We start from the raw sequence: 24757 nt of genomic DNA, 5'->3' as shown, positions 1-24757 counted from the left end.
ATATAAAAATGTCTGTTCTTCCTAAATTTATTTAAAAGTTACCTTAAAATAACTACATAACTCCCTACAAGTTTTCATTTTTAGGGACAAGAGAACAAGGAAGAACTTGACAGAATGCACTAGAGAAATATTTTCATATTTTAAAAAAGGTGAAAGTTATTCAATTTTTCCTTGTCTTTCATATAATGTAAGTTGGGAAGGCAGTCAGTGAGGGCTGTTTAAGATATGTGGAAATGATTCTAACACTGACCATGTACATGCAGAGGTACCAATGATGAGATGTTGTGCACATAAAAATATGTTTAATAATGTTGGTTGGTTGTCACTTTAAACTAAAAGCAGCCTTGCCCTTCAGATCAGAAACTAGACTTATACACCAGCAATTCTGAAAAAAAATACATAAGAATAATCATGTCTTTTTATTTAAAGTGTATTTCTTCATGTACAATGAAAATAATCCCTATCTTCAATATTAAAGTGGATAAGGAGGTACATTTCTTTAATTCTTATCATTCCTGTTCACTTATAGATATTTTGTCAGATTAGCCCCGGCCAAATATTACAGCTCAAATAAGTATTAATCATGTATTTCAAAAACCTAGCATGTATTTCAAAACCTTTTCAAAAATAATTGTTAACTAGGTCAGTCTAAACCTTGGATTAGTCATAAAACTTGCTTGAAGCAAATGAAGACTGAAGTGTACCAATCGAAAATAAATACGTGGAAGATAATATCAAGGAAAAGGAGGAAAAACCAACCCAATAAATATACATAACAAAACATAAGCAACACCAAAATAGATGTCTTACAAATGAACAAAATTAAAACACTTCAGACACAAACTAGCAGAAGTCTCTAAAGTATTTTTACCCTTTTGTGGGGGAACTATTATGATTCCATAAACTTACTTATTGGTCAAATTTATCTCATTCACAAAATAGTCACTCTTATGTATGGAGAAAAAGAAGCATAATCCTCATGTTTCTTTGGGTTATAAACTATTAAATAGGCAAATGAACTAATAGAAATGAAAACAGAAGAACTAAATTATGGGTAAGTTTTAACATCAAAGAAGGTGAACAATAAAATCATATAAACATGAATTAGAATACAGTTGTTAGAACATTTATAAAACCATGCAAATATAACAAATCTTTAAAGAGACACTGAGAAGGAAAATTTCTGCCTAAAATTCGAAATTATATTTAAAAAATGAGTAACAGTCGTAAGATTACGTAAAAGCATGCCACATTCTCATCTCACACAGATGGAGTGGAGTCAGTAGAGATGAATTGACCCAATTTTGCCCCTAACCCTGATAATTAAAAAAAAAAAGTCCAGACATAAGAGCTGCTTTTTCTTTTAACCACTAACAGAATAAAATTGAATGATCACGTATCAAATCTCTAAGGAAAGAAAAAAAAAATTAGCCATACAGCAGAGTATCTGGGGAAGGAGCAAAAACATATACCTAAAACCTGAAATATTGTGCAGATATTACAAATTATTCCATTCTAGAATATTTAATGACTTAACGACAGTCTCATGACATAATATTAAGGTGCATAACTATACAATTCAATGTCAACTTTATGAAAATGAGCCATGTGTGCACAGAAAAGAGAAACACTAAACTATTATAGGTTTCTCACTATAGAGGGATTATGAGTAATTCTTTTTCTTCTCCATTACATTTCTATCCATTTGAAATAATCACAATAAAAATTTAGTTGTCTTTGCCTGGCATTAAGTCATATCATGTTGTTTATGTTAAGAGTTGATAGAGTAGAAATCATTCTACAAAAATAGAAAAGAGGTGACTCAACGGAAACTTTTTCAAAATGAGAGATTTTCCTATGTATTTCATAAACTTGGAAGGACAGGAATATTTCTTGTGTAAAAACTAATAGTCGACGTAACTTCCTTAATATGCCTATAAAGAAAAACATACTAAAATCAGAGTACAGAGAACTCTGTAGAGCACAAAGAATGTGTGAAGATAGCTATGACTTCAAGAGGTGTTATCTATGTCTACATCTCTTGATTCTGGGTGGGTTTTTCAACCACTTTGAACAATACAATACTATGGAAGATTCACTGGGCCGTTTTCCAGATGGCATCCACAGCCTGTCTCTTGGAACGCTTGCCTTCAGCCCTCAGTCACCATGCTACAAGAAGCCTGAACCACATGAAGAAGCCATGTGTAAAGTCAACACTCAAGTCAAGAGGCTGCAGCTGAGCTCCAAGATGGCATATACATCAACTGTGAGATATCTCAAAGTCCAGCATCGTGAGCATCCAGCCTAGTAGCGGCTTTAAAAAACATAAGCTCCACCTACCATCTGACTTCAAAGGCATGGCAAGAACTCCAAGCAAGAACTCAGTTGAGCTCAAAGAATAGTGAGAGATGGTAGGTTGTTTTAAGCCACTAAGTTTTGGGGTGGTTTGTTATTTAGAAGTATATAGCTAGAGCAACATGAGTAGATACAGTTTGTGTGTGGGGGGGTGGGGGTGTATGTGTGCGCATGTGCACAAGTACGTACATGTGTATTTGGTAGGGGAAAATATCTTAATCCAGTAAGCCTTGGGAAGATTAAATAATAGCGTCCTTTGTTGTAAATAGTTATCACTTGAGATATAGTAAAATCATCCCTTAAGATGGTGGAAAACGAAAATATTACGAAGATCTCCATTTTCAAAAATATAACTATGTTATATTTATAGTTAGGCTAAATTCATCAGTAATCAAAGGAGGGAGAAGTAAACATTAAAATTAAATCTCAGAATCAGAGACATAAATAATTAAATCTAAGGGTAACCCAAAAGATGCTTGCTGAGCTTCTACTATATGCGAAGTTCTCTTGTAGGTTTTATTCTGCTTGTTTCACATCAACTTGTCAACTTCTGAAATCTATACAATCTAATCCTGTATATTTCTGTTTCCCTAAGTTATATTGACAATAAACCATCTTTGTAAGGATGCCAGAATATTTAAATACCATTATCAAGATAGCTGCAATTATGCTCAGAATTACCAAATGAACATTTTGTTTAATGCACAATGCACAATTAATTCATATTCAAAATAACAAACAGAAATAAAACTAACCTGGGCCATTTAAATACTGTGTTAGTGAGCAGTGTAGTCGGACAATTATAGGTTCTGTTCGAATCACTTCCCAAGCCACAGCAATCTCCTCCTGTGCAAATATATTAAAAGATGAGCCACCTTTTAGCATTCTTGACTTTTTTCCAAAATGAAAAGAATTGTAAATTTATTTTAAAGAAATATATAAATCAATAAGGCTCACAAAAATTACCTCAAGATCTATTGGTTTGGAAAAGAATGTCAAAGCATTCTCAGTTTTTGCCTTCTACATAGGAAAATTAAAGTGAAATTTTAAGAAATAACGAAGTACTATAATAAGAGCCCATAAATTTCAAAATATATTAAAAGAACCAATGTAAAAAATATATATATAAAATTTGTTTCTCCAACCATACCATTTCTAATCAATGTAACAAAATCAGCATGTTACTAATAACATAAAAGAAACAAGTATTTAATTTTTTCCAACAATAAAAATAAATGGCTTTGAATGTACCAATCACATTGTGTAAATTGATACTTACATCCAGAAAGCTAACATCAATATGCAGATCAATATCTACATCATCAATGGCTCCATATTCCCTGAAAGCAAAGATTAACACTTATTTATCCATTTTCCTTAAAAGATAATGTGTGCTAGTTTAAGTCAAAGATTCAACTACTAACTCTTATCCCTGACCTCTACAGAGCTCAGAACTGACTGGTGACTTGAATTAACTAACCCCATGTAGTGGATTTTCATCTTCTGTGACTTTTTATATCATCTAGACATCTATTTTTATATACATGCATTTGCATACATAAATTCAAAAATTGTTTGCTTCATAGTCTCAAACATCCCCAGTTCTCTGTGGCAAATTCAACCATCTTCTCATATGATCACTTGATTTTCATTGTGCTCTCTGAAGAGGAAGAGCTGTTTTCAAAGGGCAAGAGAAGGAGTTTCCAACATGAGGAAGGGGTGGGGAAATAATTCACTGTCAAAATGATGTGCCCATGACTTCCCCTTCCATGGTAAACATCACTGGTTCTGAACCGGATCCATGTGCTCTGCCACTTAAATGTCATTGTGTTTTGATAGGCAGCTCTAAAAGTCTGTTATATCAAAATTAAAACAAATCACAACAGTATGTGCCACATGAAGACATTCTAAAAACCAACTTTTCTCCAGCCCAGATGGTGTCATAAACCAGCATACTTTTTAAAAGTTAATGAAAGAACACAAAAACAACAGTTTTCCCATATTCTCTATTTACACATATCTATATTTTTAATATTTTTATAAAATTATGAACTGACAAATGCTATCCACGGTGAGGGATACAATTATAGAGATAACTGAAATGATAAAAGTTAACTGCCAACATTCATTAAGTCTGAGCCAGAAGTTATTTTAAGAATTTTACACACACATAATCATAGTTACTATAGGTACCACTACCACTTTAATTTTTATATGCATTCACTGAAGCCCAGAGTAATAAAGTAACTTACTCATTATCACTCTGTAGCAGAGTCAAGATTTAAACACACACACACACACACACACACACACACACACACATCCTATTTATTTATGCAGGCGATTAATCGGTTCAACATACAATAAACTACCATTTTGCAGGAAACCAGGTCAAACATTAATGGATGGTCTCATTAGGTTCTCGTCAGAGCCTTATGACAAGGATACACTATTACTACCCTCACTCGCAAAAGAGGAAAATAAAGTTTAGAGAAATTGTAATAGGATGCCAAAGAATAAGTCAGTAGGGAAGTCAGGCATTGAACTCCTGTTCAATTTCTTGTGTGTAGGACAGTATCTGGCACATAGTCCTCAAAGACAATTTCTGCGTGCTACATAGTCAAGTAATGCTATATCATACAAAACTGTGGCAATTGCAAAGGATTCAGAGAAGACACCTTTGATGATTAATTTGTTTTATGTAATTTGATGAAGGAATTGAAGGGGTTTTTGGATTTTTAATGTCTATGAAACACAAAAAGCAGCATGTTAGAATAGAGAACTCAGCTTTTGTGTTTTTTTCCACAGCCCCCTTAAAAAATATATAAAAACAGGGCTCCCTGCTCAGGAGGAAGTCTGCTTGTCCCTCTCCCTCTGCCCCTCCCCCCTCTAATGCACTCTTCCTCTCTCTTGAATAGATAAAAATCTTTTTAAAATTTTCTAAAAATTTAAAAGAGCACCTGTGTGGCTCAGTTGGTTAAGTGCTTTCCTTCGGCTCAGGTCGTAATGATCCCAGGGTCCTGAGATGGAGCCCTACATCAGGCTCCCTGCTCAGCAGGGAGTCTTGCTTCTTCCTCTGCCTCTGCCCCTCCCCCCCTGCTTGTGCTCTTTCCTTCTCTCAAATGAATAGATACAAATCTTTTTTAAAAACTTTAAAAAATACATGCATCAAAACACTGACCAATCTTCACTATTTATGAAATCGTACTTTTTATTCTTTGATGGTAATATTCTTCGATTATATGAAGAAGAACAGGGATAAAAATTATACACATAGGAACTGATTTTTTAAAAACACTGCATGTCTCAAAACATCTGTGTTATTCATAAAGGATAAGAACACTTATAACCTTATGCAAATTTAGACATGATATGATATGCAAATTTAGATATAAGAATATGCCAATTTATTTATGAAATTATACAGACACTGTGCCAAGAATAAGGACCAGGCAAATAAACCATCTCTTTTATGCCTCCGGTGCAGGGGTCAGCAAGATTTTCCTGTAAAGGTCAAGATAGTATTTTATCCTTTTCAGGCCTTTTCTGGTTTCTGTCACATCTTCCTCTGTTTTTGTTTTTCTTGAAACCCTTTTTAAAAAGCAAACACTATCTGTATCTCAGAGGCTGTTCAAAAATGGTCCCCATGACCCAGTGATCAAAATTTGCTGATCTTGAACATCAGCAAATTAGATCTTGGAACATCAGCAAATTATTCATAAATATAAAAGTCAAACATCTTTTGCGTTAGGCAAACTAAAAGAAAGAACCACTAACTGTAATGATGAGGATTGATGACTAATGATGTTCAATAGACATTTAAGTGGGGTGAAAATTGTAACAAATACATGTAGACTTCTGTGTAGAAGGATGTTGGTGAGTGCAGAAATTGGGGACAGAAATGAATGCTAAATAATAAGGAAATACTTAAGTAAACTATAGTACACTTCTAAAATAATTTTTTTTTTACCCATTACTAAGGAAGTTGATATAAAAATATTTACTATCCCGAGGGATATGTTCCAAAATACACTGTTTGGAGCAAGCAGAGTACCAAAAATGTATGGAAACTGAAATGCTCTTTTTAAATAAAATAGAAATAGAAAAACCAAAAAAGCTTTTTCTAAAGTACTTATTTATTGACTATAGATTGTGGGTAAAACTCTTTTTACAAAAAAATGTTATGTGTTTTCTAAAAACATATCTACTTCTTCTGATTACAAAGGTAATATAAGCTTATTTTATAAAATGTCAGAAATAGAAAAACACACAAAAACCAACTTGTATCACTCAGAGAGAATTATCTTTGCTTATATTTCATTCCATATGTGTGTGTGTATATATATGTATATATATATAAAATATGGTATATAAAATTTGTTGTCCTGCTCTTTCACTTCTTCTAAAATGAGTATTTTTCTATATTACTAAATATTCTTCAAAACTATAGATTTAAATGGTTTTACTTGTATAAATACAATTGATATTTAATAATATAACAATTATACAATTATTAGGTTGCTGTTGATTCTTTTTACACTGTAAATATTGATAAAAAGGTCTCTGGATAAAAAATCTATGTGCATCTGTCTTCTCATAGAATAATTTCTACTAGAATTACTGCATGAAATAAATAATATAATTATATTCGGGAGTCTTAATATATGTTATTTAATTACCATTTTAAAAGGTTATGACCATTTCTTATCATACCAGCTAGGTTATCACAGTGACCACTTCCCATATCCCCATCATTACTAAGCACTCGTTTCCACTTGGTCATTGCCAGTTTCACAAGGGAGAATAATTTTTGTTTGGATTTAGTTAAAATGGCAAGACTTTGGTGCAATCAGAGGCAGAGAGAAGGAAATCGGAGACAACAAAAATCAGTAAGAACCTTACCCACAGCTGTTTTGTTCAGAGTTTAGTTTCTCAGATTACTTCAACAGAATTTATCATAAAGTCACAATCAGAAAGTGACATGTATTCTTTTAAAACTTTTAATATGTGAATTTTAAGGTATTCTTTATAATTTCTTCAACACTTTTGTGTCAAATTTCTAATACTATCAATTTATTTCAACAACAACAACAACAACAACAAGGAAATAAAGATTTACGTGCTCTACCCACCAGAGCAGAGCACAAACAAAGAACACAAATACAGAATTTTAAGGAGGGGAGGCATTAAAGGTTTGTAATAAACTGGATTCTGCAGGTGTAGATCTGTAAATAGTTACACTTTTTGTTTTTATGTCACACTTCAAAGAATTCACAACAGCGCTGCGTATATGCAAACCAATTTCCGTTGTGATGCCCTTTTTATATAATGCCAGTAATTTCACATTTCCCACTGCGAGATTACAAAGCGTGATTACAGTTTGTCCAGATGCAGCGACCCAGTCATCAGGATTGCTTCTATATCTGAATAACTTTCAGTTGCCCCGGATCTCATGAATAGCAAATGCAGAATCAAGTCAAAAGCCTGAAATATGAATGCAACTTGAATTGTGAAGCCAGATATCTGATTGTGTCCTGAATGCTGTATTGGGCTTATAATAACTCAAAATAATTTCATGCACTGACTATATTTATTCACTGTGAAAAGACTGCATCAAATTGAACCTGAGTACTTTTTCAAGATAAGGGGAACAACATAGAAATGATCTGATGTAGTTGTTACACCCTGGAACTGACAAAGGACGGCCTGACAAATTTTCTTCCAGACATGTGAGCTACTGTTTGAAACAACATATCTTAAAATTTGGTCATTTGATTTTGGATATTTATGCGTGACCTAGTTCATTTAACAGCATATGTATGAAATGTATTTTTCTATGAACATGTATTTTTGAGGGCACTATGTGTTAGGATTCTTGGCAATTTTTTTCTCCTATTTTTTAATGGAATTAATCAAGATAACATCCTCATTAATGAGACACAACGTCAATACTCTCAGTATAGTAAATGTTAACCCATCTCTGCTGGTCCTCCTCTCTCTATAAAACTACAGCTTATTTGTTATACTGTTGTGATGTTTTATTAACACTACCTGATGAAAATCAGCAATGACTGTACTGGTTATAAAAATATTTTTAGATACCTAGCCTTCCCTTATTAGCTGTCAAGGAAATTACACATACAGACATATACATGAAACTCTACCATAGGTTACTGGGAAATAAAATTATTGCTACTTAGTTATTTCTTGTATTCAGTGACTGGTCAGTTATATTTTGAGAAGAAATCTATTTTGTGAGGAAACAGATACTTTCTATGACACCTGAAACTCAACAGCTTGCCTGTCTATCTCTGCATGCCTACTCAATGTGTGTTTTTTGCTCAGTGTGGGAGAGATGTTAGTGAATGGGCCAAGAATTATGCAAACTCAGTATTCAGAAAGAAATCTTGGTAGATTAAAGCACTGGCAACACTGTATCCAAAGTGCTCTGAAGTTTCTCGAAAAGGCAACAGGACTGAGAAGAATTTAAAAAAGGAGATCCAGATAAAAAAGGAAGCCCATATCAAATGACAGTGTATAAGAGGTACGGTACAACTTCCCCTCCGTTGAAAAAATCCTGGGTTTTGCTTGAAGAAAGAACAGACATTGGGAACAGGGGTGACTGTCTGGGATCTGACATTCTGAAGCTTTCATCTAGATTATGGGCCAGTGTTTTTGGAGAACTGTCTCCCTTTTGTTTCTTCTATGTGCTTCCTGTCATCACTTTCCCTTGGTTTTGAGTCAGACCATTTTCCTGTAGGCTCTAGAAGTAGGAGTGGGAGAATCGATATGCGGGAAAGGGCACTACAAATATCTAGCTCCAGATTTTTTGATGAATGACATACTTCAATGGATGCTGAGTTATGTTGGACTAACAAAATTCTTCAAATCTCAGTGGTTTAACACATAAAAGGATCTATATCTCACTACCACAACATATTTACTAAGGACTCAAAGAGCGGGAGGGGAGATGCTACTCACTGTGTTCCCTAAGGACCCAGTCTGATGGAGCCCAGCAGCAACAGGAGCTCATGTCCTAGTAAACTTACATTTCACTGGCCAAAATTAGCTGTGTCCACTCATGACATTAAAAGGGGCAGGGAAATAAAATGCTGCCATATGCCAGAGGACAGGAGCCAGAAGATCTGGAAGTGGTCCTACTGTCACTACAAACAGAAATCCAGAAATCCAGAAAAGTGGTCCATGCGGACTTTTGTGGCTTTTCCCCCTTTCCCTTCCCTTCCTTGTCCTTTCTCTTTCTCTCTCTCCTTCCATTCCTTCCTCTTTCTCACTCACTCTCTCTTTCTCTCTCTCTCAAGGTTTGTGGGCCTGAAAATAGTAACATAACTTCCTCAACCTTCAAAACTCTTCAGTATGCCCTGTCCTTCAGAACATCAACTCCAAAGAGGCCCTATTATAATTGTCCATCTACAAAAGGTGATCAAAGTACAGAAGAGTCATAATTATGTAATCTTCCAACCCTCATTAAGCATTAGTCACAATAAAAAGGCTAGAATATTACTCATACAACTTCAACTTTTAAAACAGAAGATGGTATGATCACAGAGCAAAGGTTATTTCACATAGGCTAGAAGTTTGAAACATCACAAGCAAATTGTCAGAATCATTTCATTCACGACCAAATGAATATTCTGTGACTTGTTAATTCCCCGTACCTTTCTAAAACTATGAACCTCATATTGTTTTCACATGACACTGATGAAATTTTTTTGTTGTCGTTAAATACATGATTCTGGGAGAAAATTTATAATGAAAAACATAAAATATCCTCAGTTTGCTGCATGTCTTGATTCAAGACAAGACATATTCATTCAGACTGACAAACTGATGGTTTATCATGTTTCTCCAGAGACCTAACTCACTTCCAACATAAGAGCCTATGAATCGGAACTGTCATCAATGTTTATAACTATGGTTCAATACAGCCAGGATTCTGCTTTTGAATAATGTGGCCATGTAGAGCTGAAATTACCTACCTCAGTAATAAACTGGTCATTAGTTCCTGTTTCTATATCCTCCTTCAACCTACTTTAAGAGGTTTTATCACAAGTGAGGCACTGCCAGTTATTTTCATCTCTTACAGAGAACTTAGATGTGGTTAGCTGACTTTCTCATTTAGACGTCACATAAAAAAAATGACACCAAATAGCCTATTATGCATATTGAGGTACTTTTGTTCTTCAAACTCCATTAAGTTCTTATAAACCTCAATTAAGCAAAAGAACAGCTAATTAGAACAGTCTGTTTTCAACAGGCTTATAACTTTGCAAGGAAGAAGATCCCAAGACCTTATGCCTAACTACTCCTGTTGCTACGGGCCCAAGCCTCAGTATTAAGTTCATTCGTATATTTTCCAAGTAAATCAGGCTAGTCCTGCTGTGATTCATACCTTATACCATGAGGCCTCTGGGAGGTTATTTATTCTAGAGACATCCTCTGTAGCTGTAGAAACTCTAGAGCAGGCAAGAACATGGCTTATAAAGATTTAAACTGAATCAAAACTTCTAAGTGAAATAGAGAAGGAGAAAAAAAATCCAAGCCACTTATGACTTTAGATATTTCATTTGAATGAAATTTCAAATATTTATCTAATTTTAAGAATTGGTAAATTATCAATTTTATTAATAATGGAAAATACTAGTAGAGATGATCACTGGTATGTAATAAATTCTTGAAGAAACAAAAAAAAACAGTGTAATTAGAGCTTAGCATGGAAATACGTATTTAAGAAAAATCCTTAACTATAAAAGCAATCAACATGTGCTAAGGTAATCCCCTAAAACAGGTATCTCAAAGGAAAAGAAGATTATATGTTGTACTGTATGATTAATTGCATCCCAGACTTATTTTTTTAGTGGGGGAGGGGATTAAATCACTGTCATCAAAGTTTTAAGCAGTCATGCAAATTTTGACTCAAGTTAAAAACTTAATCATTATTTTGGACCACTTATGGTTTAGTCCCTACTGCCTTCTTCATTTATTCATTCTAATACTTATTGAATATCCGTATTTTCTACCCTGGAGCCACTGCAGAGATCAACTGAGAAATACCTGCAGCTAATTTGCCAAAATCTTGAAAATTGCAAATATTCGCTTTTCCAAGTATAATCCCAATCACTCTCACTCAATTGTACCCTACCAGAGAATGGGGGAGACAGGACCTGTGTATACAACCCCAATTACTAAGGTGGCAGGTGTGAGTGAGTTTGTTTCTGAACTTAAAATGAAACAGTTGACAATTATAAACTATAGCTATATTGTACTTCCTAACTTCTAAGTTGGCTCTCTCAAAATCTGGATACGTCAACGGAAGAGGAAATAACCAGATAATGTAAACATCTTCCATGGATGCCAATGAAAACAATCAAGAATCCATCAGCCCACATTTCATATGTTTCCTGCGCTATATTATTACCAAAATATAAGCATGATAAAAAACCAAAACAATGTAAAGCAAACAACAAACAAAGGACACTGTCCCAGCATTCACAGAATTTAGGGTCTATAGGGTGAGATGTAAACTAATAATGACAAGACATAAGAAGTTGAGAAGTAGGGCAGCCCTGGTGGCTCAGCGGTTTAGCGCTGCCTTCAGCCCAGGGCGTGATCCTGGAGACCCAGCATCAAATCCCACGTCGGGCTCCCTGCATGGAGCCTGCTTCTCCCTCTGCCTGTGTCTCTGCCTCTCTCTCTGTCTCTCATGAATAAATAAATAAAATCTTAAAAAAAAAAGAAAAAGAAGAATGAGGTTTATTTTTTTTTTTAATTTTTATTTATTTATGATAGTCACACAGAAAGAGAGAGAGGCAGAGACACAGGCAGAGGGAGAAGCAGGCTCCATGCACCGGGAGCCCGATGTGGGATTCAATCCCAGGTCTCCAGGATTGCGCCCTGGGCCAAAGGCAGGCGCCAAACCGCTGCACCACCCAGGGATCCCAAGAATGAGGTTTAAATGAGGTTAAAGCCAAATGTAAGGGGAGTGGGAAGGGCAGAAAACTAATCTGCACTGGAGATTCAACAAAGGCTGAAGGCTCCGGGAGAAGCTGGCCTTTGGACTGTGGCTGGAATGAAAGACAGCAACAGGGTTGAGAATGAAGCACTCCTTGGTAAGAAAACAACTTGTGCAAATGCCCAAAACCAATAAGGAACACGGCACATCTGGAGTATAGGGTCAGGTGGGGTTTGGGTGTAGACGGCTGAGGATAAGGCGGTCAGTCTGGGACAGGGTTCTGGAATTCCCTGGCAACTTGGGAGGCTGCCCTTCAGGCAAAGAAAAAAGGATGTAAAATAATCAGATCTGACTCATGGAGGGAAACTAGGATAGTAGCAGGAAAGAGTTTCTTTTTTAAATTAAAGGAGAGAAAATGGTTAGGAAGGATAGTGGGGTCTTCTGAATAATTAAAAGTGATAAATAATGGTCTTTAAATTTGTCACCAAATTATGTATGAAGTAACTACAAGATAAACTACATTATCATTCAAACACTGCAAATTTATGTCCTTTTTTTTTTCCTTTCTTTTTTGGGGGTCAGATCATATCACAATGTGATCTGGACACCAATGGTTATGCATTATTTACTTTTATTGTTCACACGATTATGATTAACAGCATGGGCCCAGCTGGCCAAGTCTATTACAAGAATTGATTATGACGCAACTTAAGACTGATATTTTATTAAACTAACTCTCCAAATAACTAATTTCTTCAATGCATCAATGTACTCTTATACCACATGTATCAAAAACAAAACAAAACAAAAAAATCCACACTGCCAAAGATATACCATTTTGTAAAAGTAAAAACATGGCACAATGTCTCCCAAAATTTCAAATATAACTAAGCCCAAGAATATTTCTACTTAAATAACTCAAGAGAAAAAAAATCCCACTGACGTACCAAGTCATTTCAATCTTTATTCATGAGAGGTACTATTTACCTGAGAGAAACTGCATGCGGCCCATATATCTCTCTCACTGCCGACAAATCAGCTTCAAGCTGGGGGTGCTTGTGTAGTTCCCCGTCATAGTTCACCTGGTGAAAAGGGATGGTTTAGAAATGACTCAGGGGTGAAGAGAGTCAAAAGAATCAAATGCAAACCATCTCTTGGACAGGCCCCCCCCCCTCATAGGTTTTGCCACGGACATTTTCTCTGTCGTCTTCATTGAAAAATCTAGAGGATACAGCAGTATATTCACTCAAGTTCGTAAATTTACGAATGTCTCATATAATTGATTATGTTTGAAAAGTAAAATTAGACCACTTTGATGTGAGGGAAAGGCAAATGTTAAAGGGACTGCAGTAAGGGGCTGGCAGACAATCTGAAAACTTCTAGACTGAATACCTAGACTGAAAAAAAAAAAGCATTTACTTCCCCTCTGCAAATATTAGCTGTGTAAACAAAAATCAAAACTGGAAGGATTATTTTGCCTCATGTTAAAGTGCAACACTGGTTAGACAATCATTAGCATCACCATGGCTAGAAAGGCATTCTTGGAGAGAAGTAGCCCACTTTTATTTGTATGTCCATACCTCTACTGCCTTGCTTATATGTGATTGACTAATTAGTGATTTTTCATTCCAAAGAAGTAAACCGACTTACATTCTTCCACATAATGACAATTTTGGCTTTAAAGCACCACTTTAGGGTTACCTGGCTCACTCAGTTGATTAAGTGTCAAACTGTTGATTTCGACTCAGGTCATGATCTCAGGGTCATGAGATGGAGCCACGTGTTGGGCTCTGTGCTTGAGATCCTCTCTCTCCCTCTTTGCCCCCTCCCACTCTCTCTCTTCTCTCTTTCTAACAACAACAACCAAAAACAGCACCACTTTAACCTACCACCTTCCCATTACACCATACAAGTCACAAAACATATTTGATCAAGAAGTTTATAGAAACAGAACAAGATGCCTTATACAGCCATATCCTAAAATCAACTGCACACTTTATAATTCTAACATTGTCATGGAAAAACAGTGAATTCTTTTATATACATGCACATATGGCTATGCCATTTTCATATATAAAAATTATGATATTTCTTCACCACGATTCTTCAACAAACACTTTACCTCAATGTAAGGAGAAGACAATGAATACAAATATTGAAGATGCTCAGTAGTTAGGGACTATCAGTTTTTATAAAGGTTAATCAGGTTCTATTTAAAACTAACTATCCATGCTTTTGTTAGAAGTGTCATTTTTTCAAAACAGTGGCTGACCCCAATATGCTTAAAAAATGTAAAAGTCAAAAACATAATAAAATGCTGTCCTCAAAATCTCTGTAATGAAGTTAGTTCAATGTGAGTGATGACAAAGAATTGCAAAAGCAATCTTAATTTCTGAATATATATATAAATAAACAGAAATTATACAGATTTCCAAGTTAGTATCAGAATTAATATACAGGTCTCTCAATCAAGCACAGGATTCCACTAGGACATACATGGCAGCTATTGCTAACTCTGAGAGTGGATAGCTGGAGGACCTGATGTGCTCACCTGTCCTCCATAATAAAATTCTTCAGAATCATTATCACCTTCAGAATCTTCTTCCACTGTACTATTTTGTCTTGACTCCTTAAAATAATAGAATAAGAAGAAAGTTTTAATGGTCAAACTATCTTGCCTTCTTTTGAAAATAAAGTTGCAAATGGCCATAATAGGTAAGTCATTTTATATAAAATGACTTTTATGTAAAAAACATTTTATATAAAAAACATTTTGGGTGCCGTTACAAGCCAAAAACAAAAGGTAGTAAGAGACAGGCTTGTCAGTGTATTAAGCTCTATGGATATCTTTTATAAAAGTTATATTTCATTGATTTTATCTTGCAAAATTAAACATTTGATATAGGTATAAAACTATGTATAATCAATTACAACTTTGGCTTTGTTCTGATAAAACATCTGACAAGTTCATACTGATTCCATTTTTATTAAAAAGTTCCTCAGCATTTATCCCTGACTATTCTCACTTCCACTGCCAACTCTACACAATGGTATGAAATAAAAGGCACTTCAACTCCAATAATATAAAAATCAAATTATGAAAATAAATATGAATTACATTAGGAAGAGAACTTCTTGCATATAGAAGTTATTTGCTTTTAGATTTCAAAAGGATATTTAATTAAATACGCTTGAACTCTAAGTTTGAGTTTCTAATGAACTGAACCACATCTGTTATGTGTCTAAAGTGCAAACAATAAAAACTCATCTAAAGTAACTAATGATGATATTCCTCTCCCTGGCTCTGTTAAAATAATTAGGAGAAAGGCAAATTCCATTTGACACAGGAATCTATTAATCCAACATTTTGGAAGCATCCCTTAATTTCTAGAACAAATTTCAAGTTCTTGCAGAAAAAGAAAAACCTACAAAAGGGGATTTCGATTTTATAAAATGAGAAGTTTTTGGTTTTAGCTGCAGTATTGCTAGATCGGTGGTTCTCGTTGTGGATAAAGAAGAACAGTGATACAACACTAGAAGGGAGGGTTGTACTGGGTGCATAGTTTTAACAGTAAATAATTGTTAGTCCTGTTGCACTCATTTTGTTTGTTTCACATCTTAGTATTTATTGACTGATTGAAGCAAACTTTTTAAAGGTGAGGAAGGGGTATGAGTTTGTTGTTGTTTTAACATTGGCCAATAATGATAAGACTACACACCCATACTCTTTGCTACCTTCACTAACGAGATCACTTTTTACAAATGAAATGTTAAGGGTCCCATCAAAACTATGGATAACCACATATAGTTGTTAGAACTGTAAGTTACATAAGTGCTCCTCAGTCAACTACATTACTTGACAGACAAACAGAGAATAAGTTAAGCTTCATATGTATTTGATTTAGGTTTAAACCAGACATTCTATCTATTATTTTAAAGGGAGATTCCTTCTTAGAGTTAATTCTAGGTCACTACCCTTCCCACACATTAAGTCTCTCAGTCATGAGCTTGTGTTTCATATGCAATCTTAACCTCAATAACAATGATATTAACTACGAATACAAGGTAAATTTAAAATATACCTATGCTGTTTTGAATACATATAAAATATGAAATGTAATTTCCATACCTCTCCATTTTCCTTCTGTAATTTGGATTTTATGGATAAGCAACAGTTAATGTCATTTGTCTTCCTTAATTCTGAAAGAAATTTACAAAACATCATTTCACTTTCAGTATACTATTTACCAAACATTCATAAGTTTCAGTATAAAAACACCCCTCAGGTGATTCTCCTTTTGCAAGAAAATTAAGGAATATTTTGAAATTATATTATGTTGGGAAGTTATGTGATATACAAGTCTTTCACTGCCCATAAAAATATGGTCAAACTAAAGTGCCACTTATACAGACTCCTTCAGCTCTCATTACATGTTTCATGGGATCTACACTGCCCCAAGTAAACTTTTTATTTTTATTTATTTTTATTTTTTTAATTCAATTAATTAATATATATTATTTGTTTCCATGGTAGTGGTCAGTGATTCATCAGTCTTTTTTTTTTTTTCATCATCAGTCTTATATAATACCCAATGCTCATTACTTCCCATGCCCTCCTTAATGTCCCATCACCAGTTACCTCATCCCCCCAACCACCCTCTATCGATCCTCAGTTTGTTTCCTATGATTAAGATAGCCTTTTATAGTTAGTCTCCTCTGAGTAAACTTTTTTAAATATTCAGTTTGTCTAGAAGTGCCATTATGTATGGAATATTTTCATAAGAGCAAATATCAACATAATGCATTTAAACAGGACTTTTTTAAAAGTACTGTAAATTTCTGTGTTTAAAAAACTGTAAAAAAGCAAACACAAATTAAATAGAAAATTTATATGGGGAACCAGATTTATAGATTCCAAAGATAAATATCTGTTACATGAGCTAAAAGCAACAAAAAAAAAAAAATAAATAAAGTAACCTACAGTCAAGAAAATATTAACCCAGAATTTTAAAAAATAGTGTATTCATATTACCTGTTGCTATTCGATGAAAAATTATTGGAATTGGCTCTGTGGTAACTAATACATCTTCATCATTTTCTGAACTTGACACATATGTATTATCTGCAAAGAAATATGGACAATTAAAGGCACAGTAATCAGAGTACTAGCATGTGCTTCACGAGTGGTAGAAGTGATGTGGATATAACTTCATTTTTTTGATAAAGGGTATATTTTTTCAAGTTACTGTGTCTTTAAATCTCAGAAAAAATTATGTATACTTCAGATTTATGTGTGACTTAATTTTAAATGGCCTCTTTAAAGATGCTTAGACACTTTGGATAGAAATTATTGCCCAAATATATCTCTAAGATCCCATGTGACAACAGATCATTTGGACGCAACTGGTTGCCCCAACTCACTGAACAGGTCCTTCCCATTATCAGTATCTGCTAATAGAAGCAGGTTAGTGATTGGAAGGAGAAAGCTAAACAAGAACCTTTGCTGCAACAAACTCAATATCAAGTCATTAAAAATTTTGAACTAAAGCTTTTGTTGAAAGTCATGCCTCCATATTACTTTAAGATACATTTTTAAATTGATAAAGTCTCACAACTCTTCTTCCATGAATTTCATTAAATAGTACTATACAAGTTGAATTCATAGAATATTTATTCCACAGCTTACTTAATATTTTTATTCATTATTTGTTTTCGTTGAAAAGCATATTTTATAAATTTAGGACTTTTCCCTAATAAATACAGACCTTCATGTATATGGTAATACAACACAAAGCCATTTATTCTACTTTGTTCATTGAGGATTACAGGGCATCCGCGAGAGATCTGTTTAACAAAAACTTCACCAGTTCATTAATAATGGTCCTATAATACTCTTATCAATGTTGTATAAAATATAAAAATAAAAAGTGTAAAATATTCCCAACAAATAATAGAAACCTGTATCAGTTTCGGCAAAAGGAAATGAGTATTCTGACAACTGTCTGAATACATAATAAAAGATCTTGAGCCAAGTTTTCATAATATTGTGTCAGTACACTGAGAACATGATTTTTAATTGATAAATATCAAAGTCATTTCTTTATTTCCAAAGAAACATCTGCACTGTTTTTAGACCTACAGTAGTGAGTCAGTGTGAGTGATATGTAGTCATGGCATAGCCACAAAAGATGCTCAACAGACATAAGGCTTTCACAGTTATTCTGGAAAGTAAGAGGACAATAGTGTGGACTAGATTTGAAACAAAACAAGTTCGCCTCATTACTTTAATTGCAAATTTTGCCTTATTTTTTCAAATAGCATCAAGGAAGGTGTGAGATTTTATTTATCAAGTGGGACCACAGATTAAGAAGTAGATTTAATATAAACTTGTTTTTTTTTTTAATATAAACTTGTTTTAATTATTGTCTCATCATACTGACTGAGACTTTGACCTTTTATCTGGAGTCTCTTTTGTCAGTAACCAAATACTCTGTGCTGGGGGGGTCAAAATCCCTCTATTAAAGCTAGTTTTTAAACTTCTTAAACCCACATTCAGAGTCTTACTGTTTTAATTATTGTCTCATACTGACTGGGACTTTTTATCTGGAGTCTCTTTTGTCAGTAACCAAATACTCTGTGGTAGGGGGTCAAAATCCCTCTATTAAAGCTAGTTTTTAAATTTCTTAAACCCACATTCAGAGTCTTACTGATTCCAAGTACTGTGCTACTGAATCAACTGAATTAGACTGTCCCTGTGCACAATGTATTCCATGAAGCAAATTTACGGAGAAGAGGAGTATTAGAAGTGTGGATTGAAGCAACAGAAGTAATCGCTGACCACCACCTACAAGGGGAGATCCAGAAAAATCCATCAAGTGGACACAGTAGTATCATGCATATTTCAGTGTCATGGGACAAGGAGGATTTTTTACTACAGCTTCAAAAGGTGAGTATTAAATTAGGACTTCCTGTTTATGCAAACAGGAAACTAAATAATGCAATTTAAAGGGTCAAATGGTTTATGTGGGGTTGGTACTGGAAGGCAGTCAGCTTTGATTCAAGAGAATATAATTTGGTGAATACATGTTGCATAATGCAGGAAGACAGGATTATGCAGTCAAACATCATTTTCTAAGAGATTTTCTACCAGTTTGTGTTTGTTCTGTATTTAGACATTAGAACACTTTCAATTTCTGTTTCTGGCTTAATTTACCAGACCCAAAATGTTTTCAGGTTTCAAGACATCATCTATAAAATCATCATTACAACATAATAGGCCAGATCAAAGAGGTATACCCAAGCAAAGAACACAAATGTAGGAATGTGGACAAAGCACATAAAATCTAGACTCAACTATCAACTAGCTAATAAATGCTTTTAACTAAGCCACGGTCAGCTTAGTTCTAAAAATGGGAGATTTGCTGATGCGCTTTGAGGATCGTCCCAGCTGTATGAATGAATTCTATGTTTTCTTTTCTTCTTGTTGTTTAAATAACCATTTCCAAACCTCCCTCAAACTATTTTGACATCTGTAATAATAACATCATCTTTGTTTAGACATGAGAAAGTAGGCCATATAAAGGATAAGAATGCATTTAAGGTAACAGAATGAGTCAGTGACAGAATAGAATGTTTTCAAACTCAAATTCCTTCTTTGGAATCCTACCACTTGACTCCAGGGATGCCAATTTTTTTCTTTTTTTGAAACTTCTGGGGACAGTTAGGTTTTTAATGTGTAAGTTTTGTAGATGACCTAAGGATCTTTATTAAAGGCTGTTAACAGTACGAATATTTTCTCTTTTCCGCCCTACCAGACTACGCAAGCATTACGGGAGCCTCCATGGACAACTGGGGAGAGATGGGTGGAAAGCTATGAAAAACTATCTCTTAAACTATTATTTTCATCCCATTTCGTATGCAACATAATTTAGGCCAAGTCACCCCATTATTCATCACTACATAACTTAAGTAATTATATTGGTTTTATAATATAATCTGGATTTCTCCCCTGAATGTTAAATATTAATATTCATGTACTGCATGTCAACCTTCAAGCCAATCAATTATTATTCCTATTTTAAATATAGGGATACCAAGGCTGAGAGAAATTAAGCAATTTGCCCAAATTATTTACATAATTAAAATTAACATGACTGTAAGTGGTGGAACTGTCTGAATCCGAACATCGATGTTTGCTATGCTTTTTTAATATTAAAAAATTGTCATTCGACAGTTGCAGTATGTTGTAAAACATATAAAATCTATGAGAGAATTCACACCCACCAGTAGGTGAGCCTACTAATTAAAGGTGGGAACTAATGAGAAAAAACTCTGCTGTTCTATTATAGCAGAGCCAATTATCTGTGACTTGTAATATATACTTACCTTCAAAAAGCAAGAATCTGTCTACAGTATAAATGACATAAGGAAGTACAAGTAAACCAGAAGGCTGTTCTATTTCTTCACTTTATTTTAAAGAGCCAACATATCATTTAGCATTGCATTTATATACATGTTATTTAAGGAATACCTAAGGCTCAATTAAGAATCTCTTTGTTCACGAAAACCAAACTATGATGAATTTCAATAGATTGCACAAGTTACTTAACAGATTAAAATTATAAGATGATAAATCCGTTCCTAAGGAGATAAACAGGGTGACATAATCCCGAATTTGAAGGATTATGCTCATATGTTTCCATAGGGCACAGAAAGTTCCAAATTTTCAAATGTGGATGATGAACCATATAAACCATATAATCCAGGAAAAGTAGGAGAAAAAAAAGACTAAGGAACATTAGCAGAAGTAATTAACAAAAGTACTATCACGATTACTGCATTTAGAAATTAAAAATGAAGTAAAAAGACTACTTGTTTGAAAGGATTTTACAATGGGTAAAACTCTGGGGAAGAAAAATCAAAGGTGGAAAAAAGGCAAGAACAAATATAAAACAACAGAAATGAGAAAGGAGAAATCGCCACAGAGATGCAGTAGGTTTTCAGATGTATATAATGAATACTATACACAACTTTTTGCTGAAAAAGTTGCACATTTCACCAACATAGTAAGATTTCAAGAAGAACACATGCTTAAACATGCCTAAGAGATAGAAAATCAGAACAGATAATAAACAGAGCAGAAAAATAACAATTATTAATCCCAGAACCATCCCTAAAAAGATACGAGGCTCAGAGAGATTAGCTTCCATGTCTGTCGAATGCCAAGTAGGTAGGTATAATGTCAAGTCTTTAATGACAAAGTATATGACAAAATGTATCTTACAGATGAACATTAACATACCTACTAATAAAATAACTTGTCACCTTGTTGTCAAAGGGGAAAGCACATATGATACCTCAACAGATGTTAAACAAGAATTTAATAAAGACTTTATACTCATTCTTTACAATGAAATTTTAAAAGAGCTTGGTAAATGAGAAAAGCAGTTTCCTCAAAGCAGATGGAACTGTGCTCACTAATTCTGGAAAAAAGGACAAAGCTGCCAACTTTCATATCAATTATTAAAAATTATTCTGGAGGCTCTACCAGTGTAATGGGAGAAAAAAACACAAGGATGAATATTGGAAAGGGAGAGCAAACAAATAATTTTTATACTATATTATCTACCTGAGAAATCAAGTGTATTAACTGAACTGTTAGTACAACTAAATGTAGATTAAAATTTAGTAAGAGGGAAATATTACCATGGTAATATTCACTTTGAAGAAAGCTCCATAAAAATACTACCACTACTTTTCTCCTAGAAGTGATAGAAATCAGAACCAAATTACAGTTTTGCCATCAAACTACATGTCCTTGGGAAATACCATTTAACCTCTCTTGACATATTTCTTCAAGTATAAAATGTCATGAAAGCCTCTGTTCTGCCTATACACAGGCTGGTATTTAGAGTCAATTCAATTATGTATATGAAAATACTTGGTACACAGTGCACTGGTTCCAGCAACCAATCCAAAATTCTACCCCAAAATGCACTAATCTCTCTCACCCATACTTGTGTTTTATTTACACTTCCTTTATTTTTAGAAATGAAATTATATGGCAAATTTGCTACAGACTTTATCCATAATGGGAATTTGTTTTATAAAAAGCACAAATGATATAACCAGTGTTTTAGTTTTAAGTTTTAAGTTTTGTATATTGCATTTCCAAGAGGGTCTCCCTCCTGCAAGGCAAGAAAAAGTCAATGATACCTCTTGGCCACAAGAGGGAGCAAAACATTTGGTTCACTTGGTTTACTAAAGGCATCTTTCAGCCCTATTTCCTGTGCTACAAGAACAATTCACTTAACTGTCTCTGAGGTGAGTTTTGATTTGCTGCCTAAGATGAGAAGCACAATAATTATAATAGTTAAAAACTAGTGAGGTTAACTTATTTTCCTAACATACTTAGCAAACGTTCAGCATCAAAAACATAGTATATCATAATGGAGAGAGCTGACTGCATAATCATCCACAAAAATTCTTCTTCAAAAATATTTTGTCATGCTTCTCCAATGAAATCTGCCTAGAACACTTTTTACACTATTAAAAAATGAGTATCTCTTTAATAATGAGTAACTCCTCTTGTAAAACTGCACAATAGTCTTAAAGAACACTATGTTTAACACATATGGCAATCATGGTAAAATAATTATAAGGAAGTTTTTGATTTATAAAATTATTTTCATTTTTATTTTTATTTTTTTAAATGTTACCCATGGTACTTTTTAAAAAAGATTTATTTATTTATTTGAGAGAGAGAGTGAGAAAGAGAGAGAGCATGAGCAGGTTGAGGGGCAGAGGGAGAGGGAAAAGCAGATTCTCCTCTGAGCAGGGAGCCCTACACAGAGCTTTATCCCAAGACCCCAGGATCATGACTTGAGCCAAAAGCAGACTTACCAGACTGAGCCACCCAGGTGCCCCTACAAAATTATTTTGAAATGTAACATTTGATCGTATAAAAAAATTATATGGGGGCAGCCCAGGTGGCTCAGCAGTTTAGCGCCACCTTCGGCCCAGGGCCTGAGCCTGGAGACCTGGGATCGAGTCCCATGTTGGGCTCCCTGCATGGATCCTGCTTCTCCCTCTGCCTGTGTCTCTGCCTCTCTCTCTCTCTCTCTCTTTGTTCCTTTCTCTCTCTCTCTCTGTCTCTCATGGATAAATGAATAAAATCTTAAAAGAAATTATATGCATGATACAAACTTCCACAAAAAATACTAGCCTAAATGCTAAAGAAATACATTTTACACCTTCATACTACCTTATGAACTAATTATTTTTTTAAAATACTCAAAGTACAAATAATCAAAGTTACTTATAGCAATGTATCCATTTTACATAGAAAAATATGATCCAAATCATGCAGAGTATGTGAATAAAATGGCTAGATTTAAATAAGAATTTATTTCAATTTATGACACTGGCAGACCACAATAGTTTGGTGACCATCTGATTTTATGAAGTAAGAATACTGGAGTAATATATATGAAATATAGGCAGTTAAACCTTGCTGTTCTTTGCCACGAGATATGATAAACAATAGATTCCTGCATTATACTCTTATCTCTGATGTAAACTAAACAAGTTATATTTTTTTCTGCACTAAGTCTACAATACTTAATGCTCTTATTCAAGATAAAATTGTAGATATCACTTGTGAGGAAAATACTAAAAAGGAACATCTTGTTTGTATCTTCAAATTGCCATGACTAACATTTTGGCATCTGCAGCCGGGGCTCTGTGAGATGACATGTGTCTAGAAAACAGGACTGACCATGGCCTAGAGAAAGAATTTTTGATTTACAGAAAGATGGATCTGCAGTGTTCTCACACTCTGTCTTCTAGGGACAAGTGTTTGTGGGCCTAGTAATATATTTCAGGAGACTGACACAGTGAGAATAGCTGTGCATATACAAGATACCTAGTCTAGTCCAGTGGTGCAGTTCATCAGCTCTGGACTACTGGGTTCAAGTCCCAGTTCTTCCTCTTACTAGATGTATCATCGTTCATGAGTAAAATGATGATGTTATGGTAACAATCTCATAGGAATTATTATGAGAATTGTTTAATTATACTACTTAGAAAAATGAAGACAGGCTCATTTTTAGCTATTACTATTTTCAGCTATTATTTTAGCTGTTATTCTTACCTATTGTATTTATGTCATGAAGAGCTAAATGATGTTCCAAATCCAACAACTAAACCAGTTCAGAGAATTTGTTTTACACGTAATGTGATAAATATATACAGGCTGAACCTATCACATGGGCTCAAGTCAATGACTTTTCATCGGGAAACTATTTTGATTCTGGACTGCATCTCAGGGTAAGACATGTATTTTACAGGCAACCAAATGAAGAATTCTTCTAGATCTTCAAGTCTTTTGCCAACGTTTCACTCCTAGATATATTTATATACATTTTCTATCTC

At 34.2% G+C, this 24757-nt stretch overlaps 1 protein-coding gene across 2 annotated transcripts in view; it reads right to left on the bottom strand.

The window, feature by feature from the left end:
* Positions 1 to 24757, bottom strand: part of PARP8 (poly(ADP-ribose) polymerase family member 8) — a 178068-nt gene that overhangs the window by 63576 nt on the left and 89735 nt on the right. For both annotated transcript variants that reach the window (XM_041747011.1, XM_041747010.1), the window contains exons 5-10: positions 17358 to 17447; positions 16455 to 16525; positions 14877 to 14954; positions 13313 to 13407; positions 3635 to 3695; positions 3111 to 3201 (exon numbers count right to left, since the gene is read on the bottom strand). In XM_041747011.1, coding sequence (XP_041602945.1) covers positions 3111 to 3201; positions 3635 to 3695; positions 13313 to 13407; positions 14877 to 14954; positions 16455 to 16525; positions 17358 to 17447 — 486 coding nt within the window. The remainder of the gene's footprint in view (positions 1 to 3110; positions 3202 to 3634; positions 3696 to 13312; positions 13408 to 14876; positions 14955 to 16454; positions 16526 to 17357; positions 17448 to 24757) is intronic.

This window comes from Vulpes lagopus, chromosome 3 (assembly GCF_018345385.1).
Source record: "Vulpes lagopus strain Blue_001 chromosome 3, ASM1834538v1, whole genome shotgun sequence".
Taxonomy (NCBI): domain Eukaryota; kingdom Metazoa; phylum Chordata; class Mammalia; order Carnivora; family Canidae; genus Vulpes; species Vulpes lagopus.
The sequence above is the reverse complement of the archived record's forward strand: the minus strand, read 5'-3'. Positions and strand labels throughout refer to the sequence as shown.